Genomic DNA, 11,253 nt, shown 5'->3' with positions numbered 1-11,253 from the left:
ATAAAAGATTTTATGACCAATTAATTATAAAACAACAGATTTATCTAAGAATTGCACCAGTAAGAACATACACGTCAACTAGACCTATCTTTAAGAAATATAGAGGGGTGTAGAAGAAAGAATAGCTTGATATTAAGCACATTAGAAATTAAGCATAATTTTTTAGACTTACAAGCAAGATTTTGTAGTTATCATGATGATGACATTAGGAACAGTCTATAGATGTGAAAACGTTTACAACTGTATACTTACCATCACAGTAGATGAGCCATTGCTAATACTGGCATCACATAATTTCCTATTTCTCCACATGGATGCTAGGTTAGACATAACATAATGTTGATGGCTAGTAACTAGCAATTTTTGTTTCGGTAAATCTTTTTCTCTAATTATTGATTTAGATACAGTTGTTTGATTTGGATTTTTCATCAGCTTTGATTTGGATGGAGTTATTTGAAATGGTGAAGTCAACACCTGAGCTGGCTTTGTAATATTTTGCGATGCTTGGGCTAAACTTGAATCTTGCTGGACTGGCATTTTAGTAGTTAGATGTACACATTTTGAAGTCTTTGGAAATGATAAAGCACTGTCCATTTGCCTAAAATGACAATTTGCAATTAATTCAGAAGAAATATATAAGAAGAATAGTAACTCAATAACATTGTCAAAATACCATTTTAGTCATCACATACCATCTGTCATGTGATTGTTGATTTTTAAACTTTTGATTCTGCAGGTGTTGCTCCCCAAGGTGCTGTGTTTCATTCTTTTTTTTCTGTGTCATTTTCATCTGAGTGTTGAGGAAGTGAGGCATGATCAAAGAAAGAAATAAAAAGATACAAATAAAGATTTCAGTTCAATGGAAATAATTTAGACTGTGACGAATTGATAAGTTATTTTAATGAAAATGTCAATGATAACTAAAAATTCTTGTTTGTAAGGCTAACACATAATGCTTAATTTCCACACTGAAACTTTCACTAAAGAAAAAGCATTCAAAATCAACCTCAACAGAGAATCTCTACAGAATTCCAAAACTGAAACGAGAATGGAGCTGGATGTTATACTTATCCTATTTTGAAATCTGACATGATGGTAGACTGTTGTAATTTGTCTTCAACATCAAATATATAGTAACTGCTGCCACAATTCACACAGACTTTCTCTTGTAGATTCTCTTCAGAAAATTTTTCAACATTGTAATTCCTGATTGAATTTACAATTGACATGACAGCAGCTTCATTAAATTTGGATTTTTATCACATACATTGATTCCAAAGTTCTACTCAATTTATAATTGATAGTGATCCCTCAACACTGTATAGCATACATGATACTTTATTACATGTGCGTATTTCTGTGTTGCCGATAATACCAGATAATGAAGTACTGAGCACACTAAGTTACTTGGCTTGCCCACTGATGTTTATCAATTGCACAGCTACTAACCCTGACATGGAGATTCAAGGAAGCATACAAAGTATGACTGAGCTTTAATTCATAATTTTATTGAGCTCATTTTTAATGAAAATTTTGGAGAGGCTGCAGTACTAAAAGTTTGCATCACAAGAAACCTCATGTTATGAAGCTTCTTAATACATTCATCCTACATATATCCTTGGTCTCTGAAATTAATTGCAATATCAATGACCTCACAAATAAATTCTATAAGCAGATCTTTGTTATATTTCCTCTATAGGTGTGTGATGCTTAAAAATGTATACCTGATATTTACCTTGAGACTTGTACGATAAGTATTTGTCCTCTGTTTCTGAGCTTCCAATCTTGCCTGCCTTTGTTCCGCTGTTTCTGCCTGCTGACTAGCAAATTGTCTTTGCCTCTGGTTTTGTAATCTTAATTGTTTTTCTTCCGTGGTTTCCCTTTTCTGTCTTTCTCTTACCTTCCTAGCATGTTTGGTGAGACGGCCCAGTGACGATAGTTTGGGATGCATAACTTCATTTTGTTGATCTTCATTTATGGCATTTCTTCGCTTTTGAACTCTATTTCTCATATTCTGTAGATAAGTTTCTCTCTCCTCAGGATTCATGTTATTTCTTCTCTCCTGATCTTTGTTTCTTTTATTCTGAAGATAAAGTTCTCTCTCATCTTGATCCATATTACTTCTTCTTTCTCGATCCCTGTTTCTCCTATTCTGAAGATAAAGTTCTCTCTCCTCTTCGTTCATATTACTCCTCATTTTTTGCATACGTTCTCGAATACGTTCACGGACTGCTTGCCTCTCTTCGGATGATAACCGCTGTCGTCGTCTTCTCTGTCTCTCTCTTGCTGCCGCTCTTTGTTGACTTATTCTCTCTTCCATTTTTAAGAACGGTTGAATCTGTAACGTTCAGTAAAATATTATTTAATGTTAATGGATTTAAAATTATTTTTATTTAAGTAAATATTTATATGCAAGTAAAAGAAACCATCAAAATTAAGTGTAATTTCATAATGAAATCTTTGGAAAAGTGGTGACGATATGATTAACAGAAATTTCTAGATGCAGATCACCATACCTATTGTTATTTGACAATATAAAAACCTCAGGTGATCCCTCGTTGAATAACCTTGTGGTCAAAAGTATTTCAAAAATCATAAAAGAACACTTTGAAGAATTGTCCTTAGATACAGTATGTCTACAAAGAAAAATGGTTTGGCTAAGACTGGAATATATTTGAACTTACGTCTGCTCAATGTGAGCAGGGGCTAATAACACTTCATGACAGACATGTTTCTATGAACATAAATGTTGTAAGCATCTTTTAATAGGTACTTGACACTCGAGTTATCTTTCAAAATCACGAAGACATGTATATCAAGGAAATTTAACTGTAACACAAATCTTCAGCCATAAACAAAACAACCAAAGCACCAAAGGTAACTATAAATGCCTGACCTCACAATCACAATACGCCCTTTCACCAATAAGTTACAAGGTATACGGAGTAGAAAAATGAAGAGAGATAATGGTTTTTTCAAAATAGTGCTTGCGAGCCCTTTACAATGACATATTTAGCACTGCTCTCATTCACTAATGGAATGAGTTATGGTTAAAGAAATCGCTATCTTTTTTCTTTTAAATTACCAGATAATCTTTGACACTTCTAGGACAATGGGGAGGAGTGAAATTCGATCAGGATTTTGCAAGTTCTTTTATTTCTTTGGATAATTGTGGTATCAACAAATATTATTGGATTAGCTCCCCTTGAAAGACTATTATGAATTCGCCATTTTACTAGCGATTTCATTTTGCATTCGCTGAATTGCATTGGATTCAAAATCTGAACTCCTAAATTATATATGATAAAGCTTCTTTGCTGGATTCAACATGAGAAACTAAATAAAATATGATGGTAAATTTATAGTTTCACACCAGACTCGATATCAGTACTAAATAATTTTACCACCACACATACACACCAAAAGCATCGAACGTTTTTGGCGAGATTTCGAAGAATGAGTGAAAAGGCCGGGTATTCGTGCAAACCATCACCACCAATACCTGGCCAGATATCTATCTCTGCTACAGAAAACAAAAGTCATTAGTAATGAGTTCGATTCCAAATTTGTAGTCTTATATCAAATGTAGAAATGTCAATTTTTTTTTTTTCGCACAAAGACAATTGGGTATTTTTACGATATTTCATAACTTCCCTAAAACTTCGTATTTACTTCCCAAAAAGTTTGTTATAAGAAACAATTCGATTACAGAGTTGTTCTTTCCTAATGCCTTTTAAAACATATTTTGCGTAATGCTGAGTTTTTCTGAATTTTCTATGCATTATATTTAATTCAGATATCATATATAAATAGAAGATGGTTACTTGGTAAGATATTATTCACTAAAGCACGGCAGGCATGATTAATCATTCATTGCAAAAAAAACAATATGGGTAACCAGAAGGAAACAAAAGAATTATAATATTTAAGATGTGAAAATAGAAGAACCACATTAAACGATTTTCGAGTATTTCATATTAGCAAAGTGGTGGAAACAAACTAATCTTACCAGAGAAGGGCTAACAATAGCTGAAATATTCGTTTCCAGAGTCTCCAGGTTCGATAACTCTCTTCCTTATTGATGGATTAGCTTATTCAACTAGCCTCGGATAAACCTCAATGATAATGATATCGCCGCTAAGAAACGCTTCATATGATTTAAAGTTAATGGATTTTATATTTTAAGTAAATATTTCTATTCAAGTAAAAGAAACCATGAAAATTTGGTGTAATTTCATAATGTAATCTTTGGAAAAGTGGTGACTAACAGAAATTTTTAGATGTTAGAACACTATACCTATTGTTATTTGACACTATAAAAACCTGAGGTTGCTCTTTGGTCTCAGATAATCCCTGGTCAAATCGTTTTATGGACAAAAGTATTCCAAAAGTCATAAAAGGAGAAGGACACTTTGAATAATGTTGCCCTTAGATATGGTATGTCTACAAAAAAGACTAGGACTGAAATACCTTTGAATATGCTCAATGTGAACATTGCAAACAAAAAGTTGGGAGGGGTCTTGTAACAACACTTCATGCCATTTTCTCATGTAATCTTGCAAGTAAAATGGAGGAGGACATGATTGAATTAAATTATCTGCATTAATTTTAACTTAATTCAAAGGAAAATATTCACAATATTTGAAACTAATGAAGATAAACCTGCTAAACAAAGCTAAAAGCATCATGAATTACACCTTTACTGGTACCCCATTGGTTACAAAGAGGGCTCTAGTTGATCAGACCAACAGAACAGTCTGCACATGAAATTAGCATGAAAGTGGCTGAGCACTCTACATTCTTTGACTTGTTGCAGTCATTTGATTGTCGCCATGCTGAAACACCACTTGTTAGTCGAAGAAATTGACCCCAGGACTTATTCTTTGTAAGCCTAGTGCTTATTCTATCAGGCTCTTTTGCCAAACTGCTAAGTTACAGGGACATAAACACACCAGCATAGGTTGTCCAGCGATGTTGAGGGGACAAACACAGACACACACACACACATGGCAGGCTTCTTTCAGTTTCGGTCTATCAAATCCACTCACAAGGCTTTGGTCAGCCCAAGGTTATAGTAGAAGACACTTGCCCAAGGTTCCACACAGTGGGACTGAACCCAGAACTATGTGCTTGAGAAGCAAGCTTCTTATCACAGAACCACACCACACCTGAGTATCCTTAACATAGTTCTCAGGGAGATTCAACATGACATAGAATGCAACAAGACTGGCCCTTTTAAATACAGGCAATACTTATTTTCACCATTTTGAAGCAACAGGAAATAAAGTATCTTGCTCAAGGATACAATGCAGTACATCATTTTCTATGTTTGGAAGGGATTGATAAATTAAGGAGTTAAAAATATATATAAAGACATCAATGATTAAGATTAAGGTTTCCAAGTATATCCATCCTTTTATTGTTAATCAATGGAGAGGCTAACTAGCATACAGATCATTGAAGATAATGCTAGGTACATCGACACAATGACCAAATTGTTTGTGGAATTTCTTTTATTAATTTTCTGTTTTTTTTTATGGGAAAATTTAGAAAATGAAATATTCAATTTCGTAAATAGAAAACTAGAAACAAGACTTGATTATTTAATTTAATTTTTATTTTGTTTTCTTTGTTATTGCCATTTTGTATAGCCAAGATTTTTTTTTTATTAGTGCAATTGTTTTTACTGATAAATGCTCTTCTTACTAATATTCATAACATAAGAGCAAAAATGTTTTATTTATGTCAGGCACTCTGTAGTACTTCAGTTTCAACCCACAATTATGTAGTCAGAGACCTAGCACATTAATATTAGAACCATTAAGCCTTCATAATATATCTTATAATCTTGTAAATTCTAAGTGTAGAAGAGTTAGTGTAAGGAAGGACATCCAACCATAGAAACCAAGCCAAAACAGATTATGGCACTTGGTGCATCTGCCGGGCTTGGCAGTTCTTGTCAAGCTGTCCGACCCATTCAAGCATGGAAAACAGGCATTAAATGACAATCTTTTTTTTTATATTAGAATAAACAATTTAATATAAATTTATATTGATACACACATTTTTATTTAAACTTATATCAAATAAAAAATATCATCATCATCATTTAACATCCATTTTCTATGCTGGCATGGGTTGGACGATTTGATTGAGGTCTGCAGAGCCAGTGGCTGCACTAGACTCCAATCTGGTCTGGCAATGTTTCTACAGCTGGATGCCCTTCCTAACACCAACCACTCTAAGAGTGTAGTGGGTACTTTTTATGTACCACCAGCACAGAAGCCAGTCACGCGGGCCTGGCATCAATTACATTTGGATGGTGTTTTTACATGCTACCGGCATAAGACCCAATCAGGGCTACTGGCATTGGCCACGATCAGTCAATGCTTTTTACCTGCCACCAGTACAGGAGCCAGTCTGGGGGTACTGGCATTGGCCATGTTCAGTTGGTGCTTTCTACATGCCACCGGCATGGGAGCCAGTCAGACAGACTTGACATCGACCAAGTTCGGATGGTGCTATTTACGTGCCACTGACATGGGAGCCAGTCAGAGAGCACTGGTCCCAGCTATGATATTGGCTTTACTTGACTCAGCAGGTCTTCTCAAGCCTATCATATCGCTTGATGCATCAGGGGTATTCTTAACAGGGCCGGACATGCATGGCTTCAATCTCACTTTAGTTGCTGGGTCTTCTCAATCACAGCATATTTCCAAAGGTCCCAGTCTCCTGTCATCACCACTGTGAGGCCCAATGTTCAAAGGTCATGCTTCACCACCTCATCCTATGTTTTCTTGGCTCTATCTCTTCCATAAGTTCCTTCTACAGTTAGGGAATGGCACTTCCTCACACAGCTGTCTTCATTCATACATAACACATGGCCATAACAGCACAGTCGCCTCTCTTGCACACCACATCTGATGCTTCTTATGCCCAACTTTTCTTTCAGAGCGTTTACACCTACATTACCCATCCAGCAGATCATACGAGCTTCATTTCTTTCAAGCCTACACATGTCCTCTACTTCAATCACAACAAAACTGACATATACTCACGTCTTCAATTTCTTCTTTCAACAATTTACATCATAGAATTTTGGAACATGAAAATCCCACCAACAGTTTGTGATTGTGTTCTAAGTTGGATTCAGTTATCCTTTAGCACTGGATAGTGAGAGGAATGACTTACATCTGACTGGCTTGCAGTGCATCTTAAGTTGTTTTGTATTTGAATTATCTTTTAGTTCTCCATATTGAGTACACACAAATGTCATGGAGATGTATCGGAGAGTCTTAGATCGAGTCTTGTCTCAGTACTTGTTGTGGTCATTAGCATTACACGATGATTTAATACGGTATATGTATCCAGTTCTATTCATGAACTGGTGCAATAGCTCCAAGAATGAATCAAATGAGTCAAAAGCGGTCTGAACGAAAACATCTCCGAATATTTTTGACACATCTGTCAACATTTCAGATATAAGTTTTGAGTTTATTGTCTCCTCATGTGCGCGCATCAAAGCACATGCGTTCGATATTTTGATGGTTTCGTTGGAAATCGTTGAGCACGTGGGTTGTCACATGGTATCCCACACAAATAAATAGTGATCTTTCCGGTGAACATTGCTTTCAATCCAGTGTTTCCAATAATTCGATTCCAGCTGCTCTTCTATACTTACATTAAACACATGGCATTGTACAGCTCACATGGCATCGATTTAGTTTCATTATGGAATATTTTCTTCTTTTAAATATAAAGATGTTTGCATCTTATTGGAAGATGCTGGCTACTTTAACAAAAGTAATATTAACTGAAAGTAAAATCATGCGCTAATCAATGAAAAACCTCTTCATGGTTATTCGACCTATTAGAAATGCTACCATGTTAAAAGGAATATAACTCTGTATAATGTAGTTCTAAGTATATTTGAAAATAAGTGTTTGGACTAAACGCAACCATTCCTGTTTTGGTTTAATCAAAATTATCATCATCGTTTATCGTTTGCTTTCCATGCTGGCATGGGTTGGACAGTTTGACTGGGGACTGGTAAGCCAGAAGGCTGCACCAGGCTCCAGTCTGATCTGGCAAGATTTCTACAGCTGGATGCCCTTCCTAACGCCAACCACTCCGAGAGTGTAGTAGGACCAATCGTGCAGTACTGGCATCAACAACGCTCAAATGGTGCTTTTTACATGCTACCAGCACGGGAGCCAGTCAGGCAACACAGAAATATATTTTACAAAAGGAAGACAAAAAACAAAGAGGGAAAAAGACAAAAAAACAATGCAGCACCAAATGCATCAATTGGTTACACACTATAGGGTTCAACATGCATTACCTCACACCTCAGTGAGGCAAGCTGCCAATGATCACAAGAACTTCGCCATTAGTGGGCCAGTACCTCAAAATGCCTCAAACACTACACACTGCTGATACTTAAGGATTTTGTTCCATTTGGCTATGGAATCAGTGATCCTCCCATTTACCGAAGTATCCAGGATGTATATTATGCCTAAAAAAGAAGATATTAGGAAGGAATGGAATGCTTTTGATCAATAGGTCTGTTGAACCAGAGCCAAAAGGCAAACTCCTACACAAAATTTCAAATTTCTAAGAATCGTCAATAACTTAAGACACACATACTGATTTAACCTAAGGGCGAACATTTAGTAACACAGGTATATATCACACAAAACATTAATTGCTATTCTGAACTACAAAGCATATCTATAGATTTTTAACTAACACTGCTATAGACAGATGTAAATAACATGTCTCTACATCATCTTCATGGACAAAGAGAGACAGAGAGAGAGATCAATGAGATGAGATTCAATCCTGTGTTACAGTTAATGCACCCATAATTTATAATTCGAAATAGCAACCAAAAGTGGATTGTAATATGCATATTGCTCTATGCAATTTCTTAATCCCTTGGTAATAGAGGATTTTAAAGAAATTTTTGTATGGATACTAAGTCATCATCATCATTGATTAATATCCATTTTCTATGCTGGCATGGGTTGGACAGTTTGACTGAGGACTGGCAAGCCAGTAAGCTGCACCAGGCTCCAATCTGATCTGAATGCCCTTCCTAACACTAACCAGTCCAAGATTGTAAGTTGCTTTTAATGTGCCACCAGCACAGTAACCAGTCAGGCAACACTAGCATCGACCATGTTCAAATGGTACTTTTTATGTGTCACCGGCACAGGAGCCAATCGGGAAGCACTGGCATCAACCACATTCGGATGGTGTTTTTATGAGCCACCGGCACAAGGAGCATGTGGAATTGGCATTGACTCACACTTGAATGGTGCTTATTATGTACCACCAGCACAGGTGCCAGTCAGGCAGCACTGGCATCAGCCACAACTACAATTTCTATTTTGATTTTCATTTTCATTTTACTTCATTCACTAGGTCTTCTCAAGCACAGCGTATCGCCCGACAATTCAAGGGTACTTTTAAATGGGCTGGTTATGTGACACTGGTATCAGCCATGGACAGCAACAGGGTACATCTAGCAGCAGTAGTGAACAGAAAACAGGTTTATGAAGACAGTATTGAAATAAACATTTATCAACAATTTCTCACAAGACAGAAAACTCTACTGTATTTTTCATTAGAAAATAAAACAAGGCTAGTATTTCAAAAATTATTTATTACAAAATTAAAGCTCAATTTATCAGTGTGTGTGTAAACTGAAAATTAACTATTTCTGATATCAAGTAAGACCATCTGTTTTATATAAACCTATATTTTTGACATTGGTAACTTGTGTTGATGATAATGGTAATCTGTCCCCTGCTGCTGTAAAAAGTCCTACAGGATAGACACCTTCAGTGTTACCATAAGTCACATTGTTGTCAATTGATTGAGTTGTTATAGTTCGATTTTGTGGTTTAGAAGGGTCTTCTCTTATGAGTCTAGATTGAGAACACAGTTTTTCTTCACGATATGACACAGGAGATGAGTCAGAAACTGGAGAACTTTCAAATACGTTAGATTTTAATTTAGGTGATGTTCCACGTATCTTATTTGCTGTTGCTTTGCTGTTTGTGGTATCTGAAAACGGTAAGCTAAAATCTGTAGTGGACACAGCTATAGAATTCAAAGGAGTGTTTAGTGCCTGAGAACTATCTGAAACTGAACAAGATGTTGAAGCCCTTTTATTCATTTGACCATATTTGTCGTCATCAGGTCCTACAGGCTCTATTTTTACAGTAGGAAGAATAAGAGAACTAACTGAAGAGCTGCTATCCTTAGTGTCCGAAGATGCAGCCTCAACCTCTTGCTCAAAGATGCTAACCACATCTTCTTTAAGTTCTGCTGATTCATTTTGAGAAATCTCCTGTTTAATATCCTCTGTCGGAACAGCTGAAACATCAGATGGCATCTGCCTGGGATCATCAAACACAGTCACTGTTGAAGCAAGTTGCTGACGTGCTCCACGTAAAAGATGAACATCACATATATTTTGTAAGTCTTTCATGTCTAATTGTTTTGCAATGACTTTTAGCTGTTGTAAAATATTAAGATCAAGATCTAATAGTCCAGTATACATGTATTCAACAAAAGCCATTAAAGCTTCTGTGCTTACTTCAGGAAATTTTACTTCATAAAACTGAGAAGAGATGTGTGTACTAATTAGTGATAACAATTTTGGAGATGCAGCAGACAAGACTATTTTATGGACCTGAAATATAGTAAATAATAACAGTATATTTATAGCTTGCCAACAATACAATGATAGACATTTAAGAAATATGTTTATAAAGTAGAAAAATGTAAGTTTATCTTTCTCCATCTTCTACAAAACCTATTCACTCCCAAAAGTCTTAAGCCACTGAAAGTTGATTTAAACTTCACTTATCTCAAAGAGTTATTTCATTAATACCCTAATTAAATCAACTCCATTTTCTTTTTCTGTAAAATATTCTCTTCTATATTAATAAGCAAATGTTTCAGAAAAAGTTATTTTCAATGACGGAATCGTAGAATTTTCTGATAATAATAATACTTAAAACTAAAGGCTACACCTACCTTTGAGAAATATAGAGGGAAGTAGAAGAAAGAATATCTTGATATTAAGCACATTAGAAATTATGCATAAATTTTTAGACTTACAAGCAAGATTTTTTAGTTATGATGATGACATTAGGAACAGTCTATAGATGTGAAAACGTTTACAACTGTATACTTACCATCACAGTAGATGAGCCATTGCTAATACTGGCATCACATAAT

General features: G+C 35.5%; 1 protein-coding gene across 4 annotated transcripts in view; it reads right to left on the bottom strand.

Annotated features, from left to right (window-relative positions):
• LOC106877738 (uncharacterized) overlaps positions 1-11,253 on the bottom strand; it is an 18,424-nt gene that overhangs the window by 1,556 nt on the left and 5,615 nt on the right. For 3 of the 4 annotated variants that reach the window (XM_052966583.1, XM_052966582.1, XM_052966584.1), the window contains exons 3-4: positions 693-790; positions 253-598 (exon numbers count right to left, since the gene is read on the bottom strand). In XM_052966583.1, coding sequence (XP_052822543.1) covers positions 253-598; positions 693-790 — 444 coding nt within the window. Of the gene's footprint in view, positions 1-252; positions 599-692; positions 791-1,735; positions 2,339-4,009; positions 4,087-11,253 lie in introns of those variants that run through there. The other variant, XM_014926743.2, reaches the window with a different exon arrangement.

The sequence above is a fragment of the Octopus bimaculoides genome, chromosome 3 (genome assembly GCF_001194135.2).
Source record: "Octopus bimaculoides isolate UCB-OBI-ISO-001 chromosome 3, ASM119413v2, whole genome shotgun sequence".
Lineage (NCBI taxonomy): Eukaryota > Metazoa > Mollusca > Cephalopoda > Octopoda > Octopodidae > Octopus > Octopus bimaculoides.
The sequence above is the reverse complement of the archived record's forward strand: the minus strand, read 5'-3'. Positions and strand labels throughout refer to the sequence as shown.